At 43.8% G+C, this 25746-nt stretch overlaps 1 protein-coding gene across 3 annotated transcripts in view; it reads left to right on the top strand.

Moving 5' to 3' along the window:
- The first annotated feature begins 5100 nt into the window (after window positions 1-5100).
- The window catches only part of Pgm1 (phosphoglucomutase 1), a 61015-nt gene continuing 40369 nt past the window's right edge, over window positions 5101-25746 (top strand). Inside the window, exons 1-2 of one of the 3 annotated variants that reach the window (XM_008831072.3) lie at window positions 5669-5838; window positions 11488-11605. In XM_008831072.3, coding sequence (XP_008829294.1) covers window positions 11597-11605 — 9 coding nt within the window. In that variant the 5' untranslated portion in view covers window positions 5669-5838; window positions 11488-11596. Of the gene's footprint in view, window positions 5577-5668; window positions 5839-11487; window positions 11606-25746 lie in introns of those variants that run through there. The other 2 variants (XM_008831070.3, XM_008831073.3) reach the window with 2 other exon arrangements.

Genomic DNA, 25746 nt, shown 5'->3' with positions numbered 1-25746 from the left:
AGAGAACCTTTCTCAGCACTGAACTTAGTAATTTCAATTTTTCTCTCCCCGTCATCAGAGCACCCCATAGGGAAAGTTTGCAATCCGGGCATGGCCCAGACTCTTTTGGAAACCTAGGTAGCAGCACAACCATCATTACTGTGGAACTACTTTGGGCAAAGGGAATAGCAGAAAACATTCCAGCCTGGGGATAATGGCTAAAAACACTGGCTGATGACAGGAATACTTTGACGACTTTCCATCAGGACTTGGAATGACATTGCAAGTTGGTGTGCAATTTTTCAATAAAAACTGTTCTAATCCTTAAAAAAAAAAACAGATACACCATAGAACATGAAAACACAGTCAGAAATGTGATAAGAGGAGTACTCAGCTAGCCACCATCTATGTAAGAAACACAACTGGCTCTTTCTGTAATGTAATGTTTTAAAGCTCCATTCTGCTTGGGTAGCAAAAGACTCAGATTTATATGAGTCTCCCAGGAAATGAAAATTATCATACTTTTTAAAGGTAGGATCGCTGTCTAGCCCAGGGTCTCAAATTCACTATATAACTCATGCAGGCCTCAAGCACATTATCCTCCTGCCTTAACCTATTAAGCGCTGTGACTACAGGCAAACACCCCCAATGTCTGTCTTCAGAATTCATTTTGAGTTCTGTTTTAGTTCACTGAGATTATGAATCCTGGGACTATGATTAAATAGATTGTATGCTAAAGCACTGGGGAAAGCCATCTGGGATTTAAAAAATATTTTACTATTCTTATTTTATGTATATGAGTGCAATGACTACATGTATGTATTCAGTGCCTGTGGAAGTCAGAAGAGGGCACTGAATTCTCCTGGAATTGGACTTATGGATGGTTGTTAGCCACCACATAGGTGCTGGGAACCGAAGCTGGGTCCTCTGCAAGAGCAGCCAGCACTCTTAACTGCTGAGCCATCTCTCTAGCCTCACACCTGGCTTTTGATATCAAATGTCTATGCATGCACATAGTCACCTTACTTTGTTTTTGGTTATTGGTCCACATTGCCAAGAATTTCCTCATTTCTGTCCTCATGGTCCTTTATATGCAGGGGCTTCCTTACCTACTTCAGTGTTGCTCTTCTCAAGGTTCCAAATTGATAGCCTCTTCAAGTCAGCTTTTCAGTGCAGGAAGGATCTGCAAATATTTCCACATTTTATATCATACTTGCAAAGGGAGATTATCCAGGCAAATATGATCTGATCACACAAGCTCTTCATTTTTAATTTTTTAGAATTTCATACATGAGTATAAAATCATGTATAAATTCATATCTACCCCTTTCTCCCCCTCCTACTCCTCCTGTGTCCTCCCACATTCCCCCCTCAAATTCATGTTTTCCTCTATAATCTCTCTCTCCATCCGTTCATCCACCCATCCACCCATCCATCCATCCATCCATCCATCCATCCATCCATCCACCCACCCATCCTACTGAGTCCAATTAGTGTTGCCCACATGTTCATGGATGTAGGACTGAGTACCTGGGGGTGGGAAGCCTATCATGGGGGCTCATCCAGAAAAAAACTGACTCTCCCTTCCACAGTAGCTGTGGACTGCCTGTAGCTACTAAACTAAGGGTGGAGACTTGGGCGCCCTTCCCCATCCATGCTAAAGTGTTGACTGGTGTGTTCTTGTGCAAGATTTGTCCAGGCAACTATAGCTATTGAGAGCTCCACACACACACACACACACACACACACACACACACACACACAGGTTCTTTTTAAAAAACAAAGTTTTAAGCCAGTGAGATGGCTCAGTAGGTGGGGATGTTTCCTGCCAAGGCTGAAAACCTGAGTTCAGTCTCTGAAACTCATATGGTGGAAGAAATCTATTCTCGTAGGTTTGCCCACCAGTCTCTATGCCCACAGAAATACACACAAATAAATAATTTTCTTTTAGTGAACTTTCCTTTGGCTAATGCAGTAAATCAGATATTTCAGTCATGAGAAGGACAGAGCGGTAGAGTGGACTGGCTGACAGCCAACAGAGAGAAGTGGGGATCTCAGTCTACAACTGCCAAGAAGGCAGATCTGTGAACAACCTGAATAAGTTGTCAAAAATAAAATCAGATCAATTTTTTTTAAATTTAAAGTTTATCATGCATACAAAGAAGAATTCACAAATTGGGAGACATTAAATTAGTAGAAGCCCAGCTCACAGTAGTTACAGTGCATCTTATAAAGCATAAAGGAGGAAATATTTTGCCTCTCTTCACAATGGCTGTTACACATTAACACTCCTTTTAAAGAAAGCAGAGCTGTTAAACTGATTTGTCTGTAGCTGGTTGGCTTGAGTGACTCATGATGATGAGGACATTCTGTTTTATGACTAGAGCTAGCAGAAGCTGAGGGCAACTGGGATGATCGACTGAATCCTTGGGTACAGGGCTATGAGCGACTGGACTCTGGACACCTAAACTGTGACCTCTACTTTATTTACCTATAATACTTAGCTAGCAGATAAGAGTCCAGCCTAGCCAATACCTTGACTTCAGTCTTGTTACATAAGTAGAATGTTGAGCCCAGCAAAATTCACCCAGACTCTGACCTATAGAATTGTGAGATAATACATGGGTATTTTCAATGACCGAGTATGTAATACTTTGTTATACAGCACTAGATAAGTAATACAAAGGGACTGTGTAAAGGTTACCAAGAGGCAAGGATTTTAGGCACTGTGATTCAGTTGGCCACTGGAGCCAGTCAAGATTGGCAGTCTTGCTCAGATCAGTAGAATGGCTCAGTTAGCCCATGGCATAATGAATAGTAATAAATGCAGGTTTCATTATGCCAATAAGATTTATTCTTGACTTGTTATGCACTGGAAGCTAATCGTCACATCTTCTGAGGTAAGAGTATAGAACCCTTTTCTTAAAATTTTTTTTACGTGTATGAGTGTTATGCCTGTGTGTATATAAATGCACTACATGTTGAGCAATGCCTGCAGACGTAGAAGAGGGCATTGGACGCCCCGGAGCTGGATTTACCGGAACATACATATTGTAGTAAACTATATTTTCTCTTAACTGTGATACCTAATCTCATTGGTTATCTTCTAACAAGTAAGATATCTGATAATCTGATGGCCCAAGAATATTGAGTATTTATAGATTCAGCATCCATTAACTTGTGGCATGTTGACTCATTAGTTTAAAATCTGATAAAATCTGAGAAAGAATTTATTGATAGAAAAACTGATTTCTCTGAATAAATGTTAAAAATATATCTATGTCAATTTCCTTATTTTGACAGTTATCATCATCATGAGGTATACAATAAATTATGTGATGATGATAGGCCAATGGAAATAATGTATCTCTGTAGTCTCAGAAAAAATATGATGCTTTTAGGGTTTTGTCATTTCCTCATAATATCGAAATGCCTCCAAAATCTTACCGATGGTTGTTAGCTGCCACGTGGGTGCTGGGAACTGAACCCAGATTCTTTGCAAGAGCAGTCAGTGCTCTTAACTGCTGAGCCATCTCTCCAGTCCCTATAGAGTCATTCTTAAGTGAAAGACTACCTACTTCTAAGATAGTGAAGAATATGGGATGGGCATGGGATCTGAGTTTGAGCCCACCACCTAATGAGCTACCATCTGCTGAGTGCTTATTCGTTAGTACCATGGTAAGAGCTCTAATTTAAACCATGTAATTCCAAAGTTGCTATTTCTAGGACTTAGTGATTCCATGCTATAATTTAATTTTCAAGCTAGGTAATCTTGATTATATTCACTATTCCATCCTCAATGTTTTCATCTATCAAATGGGCTTCTTTATCCTACTTAATTTACAAAATTACATGACTATAAACTATGAATGCATGTGAAAATATTAGAAATTATTACCAGAGTTCAGAATTCAGTTTTCACATATTTGTCATAGGTCAGTTATAGAAATTAGATAAACTTTCACTATATGTACATACACACTATTTCAACACTTGGTCTGAGAGAGGTAGAACTCATGTGGGTCTGCCAGTTTCCCTGATTGGTCAGATATACCAATTAACCCCCCAAAAGCATGAATCCACACTAACTCAAGTTATCTAAGCACTACTCCTGGAACTGTTAAAGAGAAGCTGGTATTTTGAGGGACCGTGTTTTAACTGGTACCTGCCAGATGACTGTATCAGCTGATTATGAGGCAGGCATTCACTTGGCCTGGGACTGGGGTTGGAGCTGGGGTCATTTCAAAAGTGCCCCCCATAGTTCTGTATATCTATGGGGTGTGGGAGTGAGGCCACACAACGATCTCATTAATTCTTGCAGAAATCCTTTAAGGTTTTCTGTTCACTTAACATGGTCATTCACAGACCCTAACTTCCCTAAGGTCATACATCATGCAAAGCTGTTTTTCTCCCCACTTCACCAAAATGACACATTTCACTTTCACCAAGTCAAGGGAGCTACTAAAGCCACAAGGAGAAAAGATTCCTACTGTACAATCAAATCTCCCTTTTTGGCGGCCTCAGCCTTTGCTCAAGTCTTCACTGAATCTCTGCTATGTGAATCACTGGCTTGTCATGGTAACCATATTCCACCTAACACTTGTACCACGATTTCTCAAGGCTATCCTGACCGGTTCTGCTTCCAGACTGTCAAATCCTGGTAAGAGCCTGGTCTAGACCCACCTGAGTCAAATTCGTCCCTGTAATTAGCTGTGACCCTGAGGAGGGATTTTATTCTTAGAAATTTCAGTTTTATAAGCAAAAAATGGGGAAAACCAAAATTCTTACTCTTGAAAAGTTTAGAAAATCAGTAAAGCAGTTCTTTGAATACCCATCATCATCACCACCACCCATGAAGTAGTGTGCGCCACTGCAAACACATAAAGAGTAGCAAGTCCTTTTCGAATTCAAACGCCCTTGTAGAGGAACAGGCAGTCCTGAATCCTAGCCAAGGATGGCATTTCTGCCTGCAGATGGGTTTCAGATTCATTTCCACGTGGGACTCTAGCCAAACCGCCGGGAATCTAGCGAGCTCTTGTCCTGCCCTACGACCGGATCGGCACATCAAGCTCCTTTTAGAGAAGAGCAGGTCTCTTTCCACGGACCTGCCTCGGAAGGGGAAGGGTAGCAATCCGGAGGCCCCGCCCATCTCGCCCTGCCGGGTGACCCTCGCTCCCCTGTGCCCTCCCGGCCGGACCTTCGGGAGGTGGGCGGGCGACGGAGGGAGGGCCCTGGCCTGTCGCTTTAAGGAGGAGGGCCGAGCGGCCGCAGAGTGTGCGCAGCCTGTACACTCTCCCGCAGCAGCCGCTTCTCCAGCCGCGACCTGCAGCGCCGGGCAGCGAGCCGCCACCATGGTGAAGATCGTGACGGTGAAGACCCAGGCGTACCCCGACCAGAAGCCGGGCACCAGCGGGCTGCGGAAGCGGGTGAAGGTGTTCCAGAGCAGCGCCAACTACGCGGAGAACTTCATCCAGAGCATCATCTCCACCGTGGAGCCGGCGCTGCGACAGGAGGCCACGCTGGTGGTGGGCGGGGACGGCCGCTTCTACATGCGGGAGGCCATCCAGCTCATCGTCCGCATAGCCGCCGCCAACGGGGTAAGGACGCGCGGACTCCCGGGCGCGACGTGCGCGACGTGCGGGGCCTGGGCCGCCGCTTCCGTGCGCCGCTTCTCTGCGCGGCCTCGGGGCGCCGCCTCCTCCGCTCGCCCTACGGCCCCGCGGGGCTCGGCGTGGCTGCAGCGGCGGCCTTGACCTTGGCAGCCGCCCTCGGTGCGTTCCCTTCCCGGGCCTGGGCCTTTAACTTTAACCTTTGCTGCCCTAGGATAGAGTTTCAGAGCCGCGGCCTCAACCCGGAAAGGTGAGACATCAGACTGCCCGCCGGCTTGCTATTCTGGGCTGGGACGGGGCCTGGCGCTTGGTCCGAGCCCGGCTCTTGGGGACTAGGGTGGCCCAGCACCCGTCCCCCGGGGGCGGCAGGCCAGCGAGCTGAGCAGGCAGGTGCCAGGCCTCTCTCCCCACCCTTTAGTTCTGCTCGGCCTGTTGCCTGGGCGCATGCTTTTGGAAAAGTCTAGTTTCTGCTGGGTAGTTCACTGAATCTGTTCCACCAAGGGGGCTGGGGCTGAATTTTCATTGAAATAGAAACAATATACCCAAGGGCGCCCTTATGCAAGCTGTCCTGACAGGCCAGGAAATTAATGCAACACCCCCGGTTCCACCCCTCTGTTAAGGGAGGTTAACTGACAGAATTGGGCTGGTCCACTGGAGAGGGGAAACTTTTTCTGTAAATCTGATGAATAAAAATGTGGATTTGTAAAGTTGGAACTGGTGAGTCACAGATTCACAAATAATTCTCTAATGAATTTCTTTTTAAATTTAAAATGATATTTGACTTACACACTCAGCTCTTCTGGGGTTTATTCCTTTAGCTGTGTCTTGTTCATTTTAGCTGAACTTGGTCTTATTTTATTAATGTATTTCAAGCTGTGTTGCCAAGCACCATGATAAGCACTTCACTGGTGTGTCTCACTAACCTCTTGAAGCCCCATAAGGAAGATGCTAGTTTGGCTACTGTGAAGTCAACCAGTGAGAGTACCGAAGCCTAGGCACGTTAATGAATTAAAAGAACTGTAATGAGCACTGAGTCCAATCTAGACCTGCCAGTCCCCAGAACTTGAGTGGCTTCTGAGAATCAAGGGACGCTGAAATTTCAAAATCCTTTTTTCTAGTTTTCAGAATCTAAACTGGGCACTGTAGACTTGTCTCAGTGGGTCAGATATTTATAAACACCAATGAGAGAAGTCTGGATTTTTGTTTCTCTGTGCTCCTGAGTTTTCAGGCCATCACAAGTTTCTGTGAAGGAAGAACCATCACTAAGTATCTGGAACATCCTTTCAGCTTCCCCAGATCTGGGGCCTGTGCTATGTGCCGAGAATGAGTGGCAAAAATAGACGACAAAGACACAAACCTTGTCCTTAGGAGCTTACAGCGTAATGTGAATTTTAGGGTCCAAATGGGACTCTGTCCCTTGAGAGTGTTATGGGGGTGGGAAGGAAAGAATTAGATAAGACAAAACCAGACAAAAATGTTACTAAAACATCATCATCCTTTCTAGTCACCAGCTTGTTGTTCCTCCTAGTTTCCCCAAACTTTATAATAGTTTCCTGTATTCACTGAAGCTCACCTTCATCTACTCACCACCTTACTGTGATCTAACTTTGCACTCAACAGTCAATTCTTGCCTTGATCACTTTCCAGATTCTACTCAAATTTTGCAAATTCTTCAGGGACTGCCTGCCCTACCTACACCCTAGCCATCCCCTAGGTCTGTCTTCAGCTCTCTGATTTTATCCTCTGCCTCTACTCACCAGGGGTTTAAAAACATTATTTATCTTTTGGTGTGATTCAGTTCAGACAGCATCTCCAGAAAGCCTTGCTGGACACACACTTCCTTGCCCTCCTCTGCCTAACTCCTCCTTGCTCATAGATACCTCTAGCATATATTAATATGATTCCAGTGAAATTATCTGTTTACATGTTATATGCCCCTTCTGGAGAGTAAGCTTAAGACAGGGTCAGCATTTTACCTGTAAGTCTTTCTTGCAGATACCAGCTTCTTGGACAAGTCTCTAAAATGAAGTTGTATTTGCATGTAATCCTTCCGTCTACAATAAACCATCTCTATATTATACCAAATCCAGAGTAGATGCTATGCTTCATGAGAATGCAATATAGGTGTTACTGTGTTTTGTATTAAATTTTCTTTACATTTATTTTTGTGTGTGCATGTATGTAGGTGCATGTGGAGATGAAGACATCTGTGGGTTGGTTTTATCCTTCCCTATGTGGATCTCAGGAATTGAACTCAGGTCATCAGGCTTGGCAGGGGCAGGTGCCCTTACTTTCTGAGTTATCTCATTGACCTCTGTATTACAGTTACTCCTTTTTATTATTTTCACGTTTTCCGAACACTATCAGTCCATGAGTGATTGAATCCCTGGGTGTGGAACTGGTGAATTCGAAGTTCAGACTATATCTGAGTATCTGGGACAAGGTAGCAGTCAGTGAATCCTTGTCTAGTTGACCTGAATTGTGAATTGTCTGTGTAGACAGTATTGCAAGCACAGTATCTAATACAAAGCAAACACAGAATAAATGTTACTGGGAATGAATTTATTGGCACAGTTTATATATTTGGGGAGGGGTTGTTGTCTTAGCACCCTGAGTTAAGAACCTTTACGTTAAACAACGATCCCTTTCAATGTCAGGTGCTGCCTTGTAACAAAATGGGCTTCAAATACACTAATCCAGAAATGACGGGTTTTATGTTCTCAGATCAGACCACCAGGCTTTGAGAACTCTTCTGTCTCTGATTTGGAATGAATCCCTCTGTTGTGAGCTGTGTGTTACATGGATGGGTGCGCATGTGTGTACAGGTGTGCAAACGTGTGTGGGCATGTATATAGAGACCAGAGGACAATCTTAGGTGTTGTTCCTCATGTACTGTCCTCCTTTTTGTTCTGTTTTTTAATGTATATTTTTTATTAAATTTTTGTGCATTTCATAGATGTTAATCATATTTAGGCCCCCTCCTCTATATGCACCCCCTTATAGCCCACTCACAGAATTTCATGCATTCTGTCTTATATGTCAAGGTCTATCTAGTCAAGTTTGTGTCCCTAGATGTCCCTTTGTGTGAGTTCACCCACTGGAACCTGGTCAGCCTATCTAGCACCATTCCCTTAAAGAAGATAAGCTCTCCCTCACCCAGCAGTGATCAGCTGCCAATAGTTCCTCAGTTAAGTTGGGGCCTCCTGCCCATTTCCCCAGTTCTATGCTGGTCATTTGTCTGAGTTTGTGTGGGTCTCGTGCATTCTGTCACCATTGCTGTAAGTTCGTATTAGCAAGTTCCCAGAAGCCTGGAAAACCGTTTCCTTATAGTCATATACCAACCCTGGCTCTTATAGTCTTTCTGCCCTCTCTTTCACAATGGTCCCTGAGCCCAGTGGGTGAGGTTTAGTATAGGAGTCCTATGCAGGGATACACACTCTGCAGCCTCTTATTTTCTACAACTTGGTCTGTTGCAGACTTCTGTGTTCACAGTAGGAAACATTTTCATCTACCTTCTTGGGTTAAACATGTGGAGGCCTACACAATGATGAAAAGTTAGTAAAAACACATCTGTGGAACTTTTCAGAACCATGTGACTAGAAAAGTTACAATTTATGGCACATATTCACAATTTATGGCACATACTATCTTAATAGGGGAAGAAGGAAGGCACGAGGGGCACTTGTTGGAAAACGTGACTTATTAGAAAAATGAATGGGCCCCTTAAAAGGTAGGAGAGATGATAGTTTTGTGATTGTGCCTGTTTATGTGCTAAGACTCTTCCCTGGCTGTGAAGCTAGTAGTGGGGATTGAACTGTAGCCTTTCATATATGCTAGGAAGGTGATCTGTACTGAGCCACAGGCCCGGCCCTATATGTATAAGAACACTGTTCTAGTTAGTGTCTCTGTTGCTGTGATAAATCACTCAACTGATACCAGCTTGTGGGGCGGGTTATTTGGCTTACAGTACAGTTCATCATCAAGGGAAGCCAAGGCAGGAACCTGGAGCACAGACCATGGAGGAACGCTGCTTACTGGCTTGCTTCCTTAGCCCATGCTCAGCCTGCTTTCTTAGACAATACAGGACAACCTGCCCAGGGGTGGCGCTCTCCACAGTGGGCTGGGCCCTCCCAGATCACTCAACAATCGAGAAAGTGCTCCCAAAGATGTGGCCTTAGGCCAATTCAGTGGAGACAGTTCCCTCTCCCCAGGTGTGTCAAGTTGACAACTAAAGCTATCCAGCACAAACATGAAGCGGGAAAGTTGTAACTAAGCCATTCATTCTCCCCCAAATTCCCTTAAATTGAGTTATGTCATGGCCAGGTGTAGCTGGCCACTCAGCTGATTGGTGCTGTGCCCAGAGTCAGGATTCCCAGGTTAAAAGTCACAGATGAATGTGTTAGGTAAGTTTAAGGACCCATGATTCTCAGCTGGAGAATTTGGAGGAGGCTTTTCTCAGTTATCCTCAAGATGGAGGTCATCATAGGAGGGTCACCCTGTGAGCAGGTCTGAATGGTGACAAGAATGTGCCTTCATCCTGGGCTAGTCACATAGGTATAAGCTGCCTTTTTTCCCCTTTTCCTTAACTGTTGGAAGTCCTTCTAGTCACTTGTGAGCCGAGGGCTGGAGGCACAGTGGGACTGCCAATTGAGTCATGCCAGTGAAAATGTAATCATGAGTCAGAAGCACTTTCTTTCCTTTTTCCTTTTCATGAGTGCTATGATTTGGGTAAAAGAGTGCCCTACCTTTTGAGGGTCCTGTAGCCTACTGTGTTGATATTAAGAGGTAGTGGGGCCTTTAAGAGGTGGGGTTTATTGGGAGCTTCCAGACTGGCTGCTCCAGTGCAGTCTGACTGCAGTGTTGTCTTTTCCTCTCCTGTGCATTGCCACCATGGTACAATTTACCATGAGGTGACATGGCTGCACACAGTCTGCACCATGCAGTTTAGACTGTCAACCTTCAAAACTGTGTGCTAACTCTCTCTCTCTCTCTCTCTCTCATATATATATATATATATATATACACACACATATATATAACTCGGCTTTAGGCATTTCATTATGGTAACAGAAAATAGACTAACGCAGTGCCGGAGTGTTTCTTAAAAGATGAAACATGAGAGATAAAACATGGTTTACTTATCCAACTTTATTAGTGGAGTTGGAACTGGCACTTCAGTCTTCTGATATTTCATACAGTTGCTCTTTCTATAAATAAGTGTATCTCATTGGGCATGGTGGCCCGTGCCTATAGTCTCAGCACTCAGAGGTTATAGCAAGAAGGTTGCAGGTTCAAGGCCATTTGGGGCTACAAAGCGGGACACTGTCGTCAACAACAACAACAAATAAAAATAAGTATATTTCAGCCGGGTGTGGTGGTGCACACCTTTAATCCCAGCACTTGGGAGGCAGAGGCAGGTGGATCTTTGTGAGTTTGAGGCCAGCCTTGTCTACATAGTGAGTTCCAGGACAGGTGGGGCTACAAGGAGACCCTGTCTAAAAAAAAGACAAAAAAAAAAAAGTATATTTCAGAGGAAGTAGACTGTAATAATATCCTAGTTAAAAGTCTGAGGAAACTGGATTGGGCAATGTTAATTGACTTTTAGAATTTTAATGTTCAAATGGGTCCTATGCATTTGCAAGAAGATCCCAAAATGGAACAATTTGAGAGGATACCAGCATATATGACATTGAGTGCATATGATCATCCATAACTTAGAGAACTATCTTCCCAGATTCAGTTTGGTTTTTCTTTTTCAGCTCTTGCTAATGGACACAGCAGGTGAGATCTGTTTTCCTATAGAGTACACTACATAACTTATTCTGGCAGCTAATACTCAAATTTGTGTTTGGCTGCTTTGAACACAATTGACTGAGCACAAAGTGTATTTTCCTTTCAGGTCATCAAGTGCTGGAGTTATGGGGAAGTCCAGAAGCCCTTCTGACCAAGTATTTACCCTCTGCCTGGCTCCACAGACACACACCCCTGTTGCTCAGATGTGAATTGAAATGGCTGAGGTACTGGCATGAGGCAGGTGGATCTAATCAGCATGGGGCAGCTTTACAGGTGGACCACTCAGTGTGTAGATGTGAACCCTGGTGGGAGTTCAGAACAAGCTTCTCAGCTACACTGTACCATTTCCTGGGACAGCAGAGAACAAGACAACATGGTAGCTGTTTTCCCTAGACTTCAGATAGAAGAGGTTTGATGTGTGTTGAGGGTAACAGAAAAGCAAAGCAACAGCTGCTGTGTGGCTTTGTCAGTGCCCTGGTCGGGGTAAGCAAGGCAGGTGATGAGCAGAAAGGAGGTGCAGCTAGTTCTAGGCAAAGGGAGTAGGGAACTGGCCACTGCAACCAGGTACCAAAGAGAGGAGAGAATTCTAGGCAGAAACAGAAGTGAGAGCTTGGTGTGCTGAGGAGCTGGGTGGAGACCCCTGCTCGCTCTGTATATTCATTTAAATCTGCAAAAATCTGCATCCAAAGTACACTTCCCACTTTATATTTTACAAGGTATCCCTGCAGCCATTGCTTCATTCAAGTACCCATCTAGAGCATACCTTTAGGGTGTCTGAAGTCACGAAGTCATGTAAAGGGACTATGAAGCATCCCCTCCCCACTAAAAGATGCATTTCTCAGGACTCTTCTAAATGCCAGGTCCCCATGGGAGTGACTAAAAAGCACTGCCCGTCTAGGTGAGTTTCGAAGCAGGAAAAGGGCACCTGAAATAGGGAAGTGGGCAGATCTTGCCCTTTGGGTCAAAGCCACTTTTCTTACTCCTGGATTACATTAAAACTGGGTTATAGAATTGCAGTGTGGAAGAAGAGGCAACATCTGTTTTTCTTCTTTAGATAGTTCCCATACAAAATAGACACTGAGCCAGTAGCCTGAAATCCAAGGACCAGCTGGCCTTTGTGGAGTCACTGGTGACAGTAATTACCATCTAGTTCATATGGGAAGTTTTACTCTAGCATGGTTTCTAAGAGTGGACAGTGATACTATCTTGATAGTCCGAATCACCCTTCAATCCTTTCCACACATATCACATCAGAGAGCATATAATTCAGGATGTACAGCTGTAGAGACCAGAATGGCACTCTGAGGTGTCTAGTGACCAGGACTGAGTGAGGCTTATGGTCTTTGAGTGAAATGGTGGCAGTATTGCCTTGCTATTTAAATCTCCCGCTTCTTCATTGTCTGTTGTATCTTGCTAAATGGCTACAAGAGAAACACTTATGTGATGGAACTATGTTGCAAACTCTTGCTGTTAGTGGAAGTTGCCTGTTGATTGTAATTCAGCACGTATTCATGGGAGCACAATGCCTATGGGGCTCTCCACCTGACTTATGTGTGAAATCTCTCAGATTTTCCCAGCAACATTTGTTTCTACCACTGTAGCTCAGCTCTGGAGGTTGACACTTTGAGGTGGTCTCTAAATGGAGTATACTATGCAGCCTATATTTTAAGCCAAATAATTTGTACAGGTATATAAGTTGAATTACTGTAACAAGAGACTCAGTAGTAATGAATTAAACAAGATAAAAGCTTTTCTCTCATGGTTGTCAGGGCAGGCTGGGCCTGACCTCTTGTAGTCACCTGTAGTCTTGTGGTTTTTCCATCCTGTTGGGGTTGTGCTTGCTCACCAGTTTGTAGATGGCTCCCTACCCCCATCCATGTTTGGGCCAGTGGCAAGGGAAAGAGATGGATGTGTGAGTCAGCTTTCTATTATGGTAACAAATACCAGAGTTTAATCAGTTTCGGAGAACAAAAGGTTTATTTTGGCTCATGGTTTCAGAAATTTCAATGGCTGACCCCATTGGCCCACCTACTTTGGGCCTCCAGTAGCACAGTGTGTCACAGTGGGTTCTCTGGTGTGGTAGAGGAGGCCCGTTCTCGTTATGGCTGAGTACAAAGAGAAGAACAAGAAGGGGCTGGGTCTCACTATCCCATTCAACGGTGCCAATAATGGCATTGAAAAAATCCTTGGGGCTTTAGAGATGGCCCAGTGGTTAAGAGCACTAACTGCTCTTGTAGAGGACCTGGGTTTGGTTCCCAGCACCCACATGGTGGCTAGCAGCCATCTGTAACGCCAGTTCCAGGGGATGTGACACCTGGCCTCTGTGGGTACTGCACACATGGTGCACTTGCACGCAGGCAAAACAGACACATAAAATAAAAATAGATTAAAAAATATACTAGGCCTACCTCTTAAAGGTTCTTCCTCCTTTCAGTAACATTTTGGGTTCCAGACCAAGCCTAATGTGTGAATCTTTGTATATTGGGAGGTGTGTGGCCAGCTAAAATAGTTCTATTACTTAAGAAAGGGAGGGAAAACTTAAAACCCCTGCCTTAGTCCATTGTTTCATTGCCATGTAGATTGTCATACCCACTGCTCCTCTACTCCTCCCTAGGGAAGCACCTCAGTGTCTGTCATCTCTGGGTGATCTGGAATTCTCTCTCCATCAGGCCATGTGTGACTCCTTTTGGCTCAATATCCAATAGCTAATATATGTAATAATATAATTAACTCTGTGTGTGTGTGTGTGTGTGTGTGTGTGTGTGTGTGTGTGCAGGTGGGTAGATAGGAAGACAAGTGTAGCTAGGTTGGGAGAGAAGGAGGAAGTTAGTTTTGTGCAGGAGGTAGACATGTATGCTCAGCTACCACCAGTCATAGAGGTGTTCACTGTGTAGGAGGGGAGCACAAACTCCCATCTTGTTAGTAGCTAGGTTCATAGGGAGCCCTGGTTCTGCCCTCAGGGAGGAACTCTTATTCTCTAGCCCCTGTGCCCACTAGATAGTGGACAGCATTGAACAGGCCCTGAGCCTTTTTGGAGACTTCATTAAATGAAAGATGGGGGCTAGGAGGGTCAGGGTTGCCTTTGCAGGCTGAGTGTGCACAGTTGCCTCACCAACTCAGTAGGTTCCTGGCCTAGTCTGGCGAGTTCCATGGGCCAGAAACACAGAGAAGGTCCTCATATTTGAAACCTCAAAGCTTTGATTTGTATTTATTGCTGTGTGATCTGCCTCTGCCCTGATTTCTCCATTGCTCTTGGCCACTTTAGACAAGAGAAGACAGGCTGAATAAGAAGGCAGATCCTTCATGTGGCTGGTGGGCCAGGTTCCTGTTGTGTGACAGAGAATCCTGGGATAGTCTTTAGGCACAGTCTTCCCTGCCAAGCCAGCTGCTCTGTGAATAGCTGGGTTTGGGTAGACAAATAGTTATCATCTCATAGCTGCAATGCCACACATGATTGGCCTTCGGTGACCATGTTTTCAGGCTACAGTTGAAGAAAACTTCCTTTGTAGCAGGGTTATAATCTCCTCCATTTCTACCTACAGATGTGCCAACCCTTGCTTAAAGCTCTGTTCCATATTATAACCATTTACCTCCAGCTACCTTACCATTGGCTTAACTGGCCAATGGCTGTTCGGCATGGCAGAAGTAACGGTTTTGCCATGACATAAAAGTATGCTAATGTCACATAGTTTAGATTTTTCTTGGGCACGGAAGTCTAACTTCTTATTAGTCAAAATGTAGGTATGGCTGCTGAAGCAGAGTTCCAAGATATGACATAAAAGTTTGTAGTGATAAAACCCTTTTGTCATGGACTGGGTGTAGGCAGTCTGGGGCTGTGTGTGGCTCTGTTATACAAAGTTTCTTCTCTCTTGCTGCCCAGCCCTCTCTCAGTTATTCCTACTGTATGGTCCAGCCAGCAGGATTGGGGAGAGAGGTTACATATCATAATTTTGCTCATGTCCATTGACCAAAACTTAGATGAGACACTTCTAGCAGTAAGGGAGACTGGGAAATGTTACATGTGAAATGAATTACTGGGGTTTTCTGAGCTAAATGAAGGGATATTTGATTTTGAAGGACAATCAGCAGTTCACACCACTCCTAAGCATTTCTTCGAATCTGGTGAAAACTGGTCATTTTCATTCTGTCATCATCCCACCTGCCATGTTAGGAAAGGGGCCAGGGCACAAGCCTTCCCCTTGCGAGATTTTTTAAATCAATTGCCTTATTGAGATATAACTCACATATAAATGCTTTATTCATTTAAAGCATACAGTTTAATATTTGGGGTAGAGGGCCAAGAGCTCACTCTGTTGCTGAGGCTGGCCTCTAGCTCTGGGGCTCAAGCAATTCTCCTACTTCAGCCTCCCTAGTTGCTAGGGCTACAGACATGCCACTGTGCCTGGTGATAGTTATTTATTCACAGAATTGTGCAACTATCATCCCAATGTAGTTTTAGACTCTTTTCATGACCCTAAAATAAATCTCATTCATTAGCAGTCATTCATCCTTGCTCCCCTAACTCCTCCAACCTTAAACAGTCATTAAATTTATATGGGTGGATTTTACATGAATCAGATGTCCAGTTTGGTTACAAGGCAGGGGAAGCTATATTTAGAACATAGAGCTCCGGGGTCTTCATGAGAAGCAAGGGTAAAAAGGGGCTGTGTCAAGGGCAGTGAAATTAGTGTCTACATTAGTCAGCTTCTCACTGCTGTAACAAAATGCCTGAGATAGTAACTTATAAAGAAAAAATGTTTATTTTGGCTCAAGGTTTTAGAGGTTCTTGTCCATGGCCAGGCAGACTCACTATGTATAGGCCTGTGGTAAGATGGCTTACGGCAAGGGCATGTGATAGAGCAAAACATGCTTACATTACAAGCCAGGAAACAAAGAGAAGAAAGAGGCTGAAGTCCCACCATCCTCTTTGAGGGCATGCCCCCAATCATATACAGATCTTTTCTAAGGCTCTTTCTTTCAAAGGTCCCACCTCCTCCCTAAAATACAACCATGGGGACCAAGCCTTTCACACATGGGCCTTTGGGGACACTCAAGATCCAAACTGCAACAGCATCCACACTGTGTCACTGACCTGCACACAGATGTGCAGCAGAGATGTCTTCATCAGCAAGGGTCCTCCTGATGGATAGGGTATTGTGATGCATCAAAGACAGTCACCACCAGGTATTACTAAAGGAGAGATGTCTGGAGCACAGGGCCTGTCTGGAATGTGGTGCTGCGCGTGCATGCGCGCATGTGTTCGCGTGTGCATGTACGAGTGTGCATATGTGTGCGTGTGTGTGTGTGTAGTAAGGCCAGCAGCGGCTTTCTGCAGGGGAGTCTATTGTTCTCAGCAGACTGCTCTGTGTGTGTGTGTGTGTGTCTGCATGCATGTGCATATGTGTGTATGTGCATGAACATGCTCTGTGTGTGTGTGTGTGTGTGTGTGTGTATAGTAAGGCCAGCAGTGGCTTTCTGCAGGGGAGTCTATTGTTCTCAGCAGACTTCTTGTCCAAAGTAGACCAGGCTGTCAAAAAGAGGAGGAACAATTTCTCTAGGAGAATAACTTCTCCTCATTCTCATGAGCATAAGCAATCAGATTTCTTTCTCTAACAAACGTATTTGAACTTCTATATCCTAGTTAGTCTTATTCCCTGGCACATGGCCACACTGGGGCTGTACACTTATTCTAGTCCTGTATCCAGTGCTCAGAGCATTCTGAAACTCCTCTGTGGGAATTATTTTTCAAGCAGTCAGTTTATGGGTCATCTAGGAAAACCAGTCACATTATTTTATAGTCATGCCTCATTTTTCACCTAAAACGATGTAACAAGATTTGATCACCCACTTCATTCATTAGACATGGCTCTAGCCAATTTTTGTCTCTTTCCAAAGTTCAAATCTATTCTCAAAGGATGAAATTTGTTATGACTGAGGACTTTGAAAGAAAGTACCACAGGCAGAAAAGACAGCTTGTCCTAAAACAGCTAGTGTTGCGTCAGCATTGTTTGAATAAATTTGCTGTCTCCCTGGTCTGTTGTATTGAAGGAGCTAGTGTTGATTGAGATGGCTGTGCTTGGCAAAGCTGTTTGAAATGAGTTACCGTGTATCCTATTCACACTGCCTGGGAGAAGGATTGTAGAAGACAGCTTGGGCCAGTTCACTCTCCTGGCATTGCCCAGCACAGGGCCTGGGTTGGGGTCTTTGCCATCTAGTTGACATAGAAACATGCTTCCAGTAGGTATTTTACAGCTGTACACATTGGAAAGGTTTGTTCAGATACAAGGAAGAAAAATGGCTAAATGCTGAGTTCTGACCTAGGGACATCAGCACGGTCCCAGAAACCAGAAACCCAGGCCTTAAGCCAGTGCCCACCTGTCCCATGGTAGCAAGAGGCCAGAAAATGGTGCTGGAATGACATTACTAGGTAGGGACAGGGAAAGGCTTTTGGATTCAGTAATATAACTGTTATGTGCCAGGGCCTTCAAGGGGCCTTTGAAAAATTTGTTCTGTGGATCAAGATGAAATTTAAAGGAAGAATTTAAATGACGCAAAGGAGAAGTAAGTGTCGAAAATTCAGCCAGAATCTGAAGTAAGACTGATACCTTGAAGGCTGAGCTTCCGCTGTGGGAGGGGCCACACCTTGGGCTCCAACAATTTGTGGTCTAACGCTGAGAAAACTGTTCACCACACAGTTCACCCTCGCCTGCCTCTCCACCTGTCCATCTGATTAAAGAGAGTAGTGGCTACGTGCCTGGAGCCATGTATGTCGGGGTGAACCAGACCTTGTGACACACTTATCTTAGTATCTGACATTATTTAGTAAGAAGAACATTCTGCTGATTTGAACAATTTTATGAATATTCTAAATACTGAGACCACTGGCGGACAGAGGGAGGGGACAAGGAGGGACACCAAGGAGAGAGTCTTCCCAGTCTGCCACCAGCCTCTGCTTGGATGTCCCTTTTTAAAAAATTTATTTTTATTTTATGTGTTTGAGTGTTATGCCTGCATGTAGGTAAGTGCACCCGTGTCATGCAATGCCTGCGGAGGAGAAGAGGCTCTGTTGGATTGGATCCCCTGGGACTGGAGTTATGGACAGCTGTTAGCTGCCATGTGGGTGCTGGGATGGGATGGCTTGGCGGTTAAGAACACTGGCTGTTCCTGCAGAAGACCCAGGTTTGAATCCCAGCACCCCCATGGCAGCTAACAACTGTCCGTAACTCCAGTCCCAGGGGATCCCAGAAGAGGCTGTTGGATTGGATCCCCTGGGACTGGAGTTATGGACAGCTGTTAGCTGCCATGTGGGTGCTGGGATTTGAACCCGGGTCTTCTGCAAGAAAAGTCAGTGTTCTTTACTGCTGAGCCATCTCTCCAGCCCCCGGACATCCCTTCTTGCCTCTATCTACACAATATATTTTGGATTTTCTTGGTTCCTGTGAGTCTCAGCCATGTGCCTGCTGATTCGAGTCCTTTGTCTGGTGTGAGTCTTCTTTCAAGATGGATCTGTGGAGGCCAATGGCATGCCAAAGACAAAACCTTCGAGTCAGCCTCCTGCAACACATGAATTACTCATTCAACAAACTTTGACACTGTTTGTGCCAGTGACTGTGCAAGGTGTCTGAGAGTACAGAGATCAGTAAGAGAATGTCTTGGGAAGCTTGTACTTGTGAAAGTGTCAGATACACCCTCAGATAGTTAGAAAAATATGCTATACATTGGTTTCCTGTGGCTCCTGAGACAAATGACCACAAGCTGAGTGCTTAAAAAGCAGAAATTTATTGTTTCCTGTTTCTTGAGAACAGAAGTCTGAAATCAAGATATTAGCAATAAGTTCCCCAGGTAAGAACCCTTCTGTGATGCTTTCCACTTTGAGTGGCCCAGGGATTCCTGGCATGTCCATATGAGTACAGTATCTAGTTCTTCCTGTGTCTGTCTTCTCCCCCACTCCCACCTTCTGTACTGGGCATTAAACTTTGGGCCTAAGTCATGCATTCTATCACTGTGCCACACCCCCTGGCCCTCATCTGTTGTCATAGGATTTAGGGGCCACCAGGATAATCCAGGTTGCTCTCATCTCAAGAGCCTTAACTTGGCAAAGTCTTACCGAACAAGGTCATAATCCATCACAGGTTCTGAGTGAACATGTTTGATGGGTGTGGGTAGAAGACGTCACCATTTAATCTACTACAGCTAGCAGAGGATAGGAACCCAGAGGAGCACCCCCCCCCCAGTGCTGCTTTAATGGGGCCAGAAGGCCAGGAATCTCTTCTCCAATGAGATGAATATAGAAGGAGAGGCCTGGAGAAGGAGCTAGACCAGGGCAACACGAGGGTAGGAGCAGAATGTATCTGTTCAGAGCATCTTCTAGCTAGTACTTCTGCTGCCAGAAGCATACACTAAGATAACTGGCGGAAGGTTTCAGAGCTTCAGCATTCACAGTGCTCCAACATAATGCCAAGAGGAAAACGGGCCACTGGGTGGCACAAATAGTTCATTTGATGAGTTGGAATTGGCTTTGATTCAAGCCCTAGTTTTGAATCTGCTGTGAAATGTTAAAAACTGTGCTTAGCTTCTCCAAAGCTCAATCTTCACCTGTGAAAGTAGATTAGTCCTTGTGTCTTCCAGGAAAATGTTTTATAGGAGCTGAGTGAGTTAATAGGCACATAAAGGTTTTAGGAGCTCTGGGTGCAACCTAAATATGAATTACCATAGTGGTTATTGAAATTCCACTGTTGTTTCAGACAAGTCACCCATGAGCCAATTTTATTAAATTTCCAAAGCTCAATCTTCACCTGTGAAAGTAGATTAGTCCTTGTGTCTTCCAGGAAAATGTTTTATAGGAGCTGAGTGAGTTAATAGGCACATAAAGGTTTTAGGAGCTCTGGGTGCAACCTAAATATGAATTACCATAGTGGTTATTGAAATTCCACTGTTGTTTCAGACAAGTCACCCATGAGCCAATTTTATTAAATTAATTAATTAATTAATTAATTAATTAATTTATTTATTTTGGATTGAGGTGATGGTTTTTTTTATTAAATTAATTAATTAATTAATTAATTAATTAATTTATTTATTTTGGATTGAGGTGATGGTTTTTTAAAAATTATTGAATGTTTGTGTATCTCATACACAACATCTTAATCATTTTTATACCCCCTGCCCCATTGGCGCCTTCCCATAGTCCTCCTACTGGATGTCATGCATTCTGATTTATCAAGGTTTATCAAGTCAAGTTAGTATCCCCTGACATCCTGCAGTGCACATTCATCCACTGGGGTCTAGTCAGCCTATCTAGAGTCACTTCCTTAAAGAAGATAATTCTTCTCCACCCAGCAATAATCAGCTTATGGGCCAATTTTAATCATGCCCCAAAATAAACCTCTCAAAGCCCAAGTGATAAAGACTCAAATGAGCTAAAGAACAACTGTGAGACATCAGGCCATCTTCAAGAGACATATATCAGAAGCACTTCTTTCAGCTCGATAAGATGATCCAGCAAGTAAAGGCACTTGCTGCCTGAGTTCGATCCCTGGAACCCACATGGTGGAAGGAGAGAACAGATGTGGTTGTCCTCTGACCTGTACACATAGCACATGCATGCCCAAACACATACACACAAATATGTAATACAGTTTTTAAAAGTTACTTTCATGTAAGATTTTATTGCACTATAACTTCAGAGTCAGACAGACCCGAGTTTGATTCCTAGATATACTATTTATTAGCTGTTACTTTGTTTGGGGCAAAGTGCTTGAAATTTTCTTTTTGAAGGAGTGGAAGGTACTGGGGATCAAACTCAGGACCTTATGCATGCTGAGCAAATATACTACCACCGAGCTACAGTCCTAGCCTTTTGAACTTTTTTTTACTCATTTGTGAACTCAAATAATATGGGCATTGTATACATGTGGTGTACTTACATGCACGCAAAACATTCACACATAAAAGTAAATAAATAGAGTCCAAGAATTCTGCCACATCTTAATGATTTGATGGAGAGCCACAGCAAAACATAAGGGGTTCAATTCCTCCCAATGAAGGGGAGCCCCCTACATTTATATAAGGCAGAAGTTCTGAAAAAGAGACCTTGCCTTATGAGGCTGCAATAAATCTTGCCTGATTTTTCTGTTTTCCACCACAAGAGGGAAACATACAACCATGAATGACTTGAAAATAAAGCGATTCTGTAGCTAGACTTTTACAAAATCTCTTATTTTAAAATTGATTCATAATAATTGTATCTGTGTAGGTCACGGTGTATGCACACAGTGTGCATGATAAAATCATGGTGCTTAGCAGTTCCTTTCCTTAGCATTTATCTTTTTTTTTTTTTTTTTTGCTGGGAAACTTTGGAACTTGTTCTTTTCACTAAGGGATTTTAATACTTACTCCTGGTAATAGGCCGAATGTGGAAAATCCTTCTGTAGCTCCAAGTGAATATCCTTAAAATGATTAAATGAAAATTTCCTTGTGAATACTCCAAAAAGGAAATAAAAGATTCGTATGAAAAATGTACATGACCCTTATAAATTGCTCCAGGTGGTTGAATATTGATCATTTCTGATAAAACAGGAATCTTCTTCATGTGTGCATGACTTTGGAAGGGCGTTCACAAGTGAAATACATCTTTAAGTTGGAGAGATGGTTTGAGTTTAGTCACACAAATTAAGGTGGCACCTGTAGGTTGGGAATGCTGAGCACACAGCACTGCCCTTCCGGTTCCTACGCGAGCAGTCTTCACTCCAGGTCTTAACTTACTCTCCTACACTAAAAGTCTCTCAAAGGAGAAGGAGAAGAAGCTGCCCCTCTCTTCCTGCTTCTTTGGACAGACAGAGATCAACTTGGACTAGCCAACAGGCCCCGCACCATAGAGCCCCAGCAACACCATGAAGAGATGTAGGTGGTTGTAGGTAACCAGCCTAGTGAGATTACAGTGAGCTACCAGGAGGACTGCACTGGGACACTGGGGTTGCTGGGGGCTTCTCAGCCTCACATAAGCACGTACTGGAGGCCCCCAGGCAGCTTTCAGGCAGCTCTGTTTCTTATCTTTGTGTATCCCAACCCATCTGCTTCATAGTCCTTGCCCTCTGCAGACCCATTTGTCAATGTGTTTTTTTTCTATTTTATTTACAAGCTAATTTATGTAAATTCCTAAAAGTATTTTATATTTATAAATTTCATGTTTATGCTCTTTTAAAATTCTTTGTCTGATGAGCAACAGTTAAAATATTCAGGCTATATGCAAAAGGTACATATGAACATGAATTTTACCTAGTCCTAGGTTCCATCTCTATGTCTCATATATATATACATACATATATATATATATAAATATATGTAAATATTCAAGAATCCAGAAAAATCTTATACAAAACACTTCTGATCTTAAGAATTTTGGTAAGAGGTGTTCAACTTGTACTATAAGGTTGATTTATGATCTTTGTGCTACAAGATATACTTTGTAATTCTACACTTAATTCTAAATGTGTGTTTTAAAGTGCCTGTGTAGGGACTGGGAATGTTGCCCAGTCTAGAGTGCTTGTCTACCATGCTCAAGGCCCTAGATTTGACCCCAGCATACCCCTTAAAAATAGCCCACTTAAAACCCATCTATTCTTTCATTTTGAGCAATTAGGAGTTACCTTTCCAGTTGAATGAAGATGACATTGTAAGCTGGATACAGGGTATGTTGCATGTTGGGTCTGGATGTGGAGACTCCTGGTCCAGAATGTTAGTGCCATAGTGAGTCTCAAGTGACCTGTGTTCATAACACATGTTCACTAATTCTCATATCTGAAAGTCTGAAGCCCTACTCACTTGAGAAGATCCATCTCACCTATTTTCTGCCTGATTCTATTTTGAATTCTTTTTATGATTTTTCCCATGCATCAGGGTCAGAGCTTGTAGAGATATATAAATGATGCTGGGTCAGATACTCTTCATGCATCCTCTGGTGCCAGTCACATTTCTATAGAATGATTGTGGCATGACTGTTCTTGTCCCCCAATCCCTTAGTTTACCTGCCTTCCTGATTCAAGGGCTAACTGGCTCTGACTAAAATAGTTTTGAGCCCCAGTTCTAGATTTCAGGGACAGAAGACACGAGTGGTCCAGCTTTGGTCAGGTGTCCACTCCTGGTGATCATGGACTGGAATCAGGATAGTGTTGTAGAAACATGGCCCCAGAGATTACCCTGGTGTGATAGGATAGGGGACAGTTCTCAGAGAAGAGAAGGAATGAGCAGAAGACATGACATGGAAAAGGGGTCAGAAGAAAGCAGTTGCTCAGGAATCTCTTCTGTTAGAGGACAAAACCCCTATACTCCAGCTGGCTCAGGAACTCAAAGTTGAAGGTGTAACAGAAGGCCCAGCAAGAGCTCAGTGCTGAGTGGCTTTATCCATGAAGATCTCAAAGCCACCCCAACTAAGGAGTGCTTTTTTTTTTTAACCAGCCTTTCTTTGTCTGCCAGCCTTAGTTTACCAGTCTTAATTTTTGTCTAGTGTCTCTTGCAAACTCTTTAATACACTGTTGCCAGCCAGTCAACTTTCCTAAACGTACTAATTTATGTGCTTCCTGCTTAATTTTTTCCCACAGCTCCCTGATGTCTACAGAAGTATAGACTTTAACATGGTTCATGTGACTGTTGTCTTGCCCCACCCCAGTTGTTTCTCTAGTCTCAGCCCTGGCACAGCTACCTCTCAGAGCCTCAGCACTTCCAGAACAGGACCTTGGCCACCTCACTGTGATGACTTCTTTCTGATGTGAACTTCTTATGAACAAAGACCCACCCACTTGTGTTTCTATTTCTACCCCACCTCAGAGAGTGAAAAAACTGTAATTCATATATTTACATCATTTTCTAGTTGACAGAGGCTTTCGTCAACATTCAAGGAGGAGATAATCTTCACCCCAATCTTGTGAGACAGGTGTATCCCTGCTGGAGATAAACTCAGCTTGGAATGGGTATTGGACTAATATTTACTGACAGCCTACTGTATGCCAGAGATAGTACTGGGTGTTTACATGTTTTATGCATTTCAGTTGAGAGCTAACCCCATTTTGAAGGCTCAGTTCAGTTACATTACCTGTTCAAAAGTGTACTTTCATACTCTTGGTGACACATATTTGAGCCGTAGTTGTCTCTGTCTCCTAATTCTGTGCACTTCATATTCTGCGGTGCCAAACCTGGGCTGGCTGGAGATATGAATGGACTTTTCCCACTGCTGTGGACCAATATTCTGGGCACTCAGGGAGCAAGCACTTTGGCCTGTGGCCAGGGCAGAGCCTTGGGCCAGCCTGCCGGTGAACCCTCCTGCTTTAGTCAAATGAATAGCTGGCTTCCTAGGGCTTATTCCTCAGGTCAAGATTAGCAGCTCTGTCCCTTAGGTCCACTCTTGTGACATTTTCTAAAAATGAACTCTGTGTGTGGAAACGTGAACCCACTTGGGCCCTGGGTCCAGTCCTTGAATGGGGCCTAGGATCCAGTAGCCCCACAATAAATGATGGAAAGAAAGAGGAAGAGAAGGGAAGAGGAGAAAAGGGAAGGAAGGAGGGAAGGAGGAAGGAAGGAGGGAAGGAGGAAGGAAGGAGAAGGAAGGAGGAAGGAAGGAAGGAAGGAAGGAGAAGGAAGGAGGAAGGAAGGAAAGAAGGAAGGAAGGAAGGAAGGAAGGAAGGAAGGAAGGAAGGAAGGAAGGAAGGAAGGCTGGATGGCTGCCTGCCTGCCTGTCTGCCTGTCTCCAGCTTCCTGATGAGAAGGGGCTGAAACTTTGTGAGGCTGGGAGCGAAGGGGTTCATAACTGCCATTGTGAAATTGATTGGGCCCAAGACTGGTATGAAAGTTCCTTGTCTGAAGGGAGCAATCCTTAAATCCCCATATGGTTTAAATGTAATCTGTGTCATTGTGAAGGAGTACTGGCAATGCTGGAGAATTCATTAGGCCAAATTGGGTTCGCTCTGCTCGACAGTAGCGTTTCTGAAGATGAAGTTCAACCTTTGCTGGAGAGCTAAAACGGATGAGTTTCTTAATAGCTGCCCCACTTAGTCCGAATGTCTTAGGAAGCTTAATGTTTTAGTGCCTCTTCTTTTTACCGTACTTCACAGTCCATCTAACATTGCTGCTTCTGGTAATATTTTTATATGGGGTTGAGTTCTTTGGTGTCCGTAAAATACAACTCAGGTCCATTTTTTTTTTTTTTTAAAAGAATAGAAGCTTTCCTGCCGTAAGCATCTACCATGTGTCCTTCTGGTTTTGTTTTGCATATTGATCAGCACCAGTCTGGTCATGTGTGGCTTTTCAAACTGATAATTCCCCATAATTTCAGCTTCAAAAAGAACTTCACCAACAAGTGGCAAAGCAGGAG

The sequence above is a fragment of the Nannospalax galili genome, unplaced genomic scaffold (genome assembly GCF_000622305.1).
Source record: "Nannospalax galili isolate Female #2095 unplaced genomic scaffold, S.galili_v1.0 scaffold553, whole genome shotgun sequence".
NCBI classification, from domain to species: Eukaryota; Metazoa; Chordata; class Mammalia; order Rodentia; family Spalacidae; genus Nannospalax; species Nannospalax galili.
The sequence above is the reverse complement of the archived record's forward strand: the minus strand, read 5'-3'. Positions and strand labels throughout refer to the sequence as shown.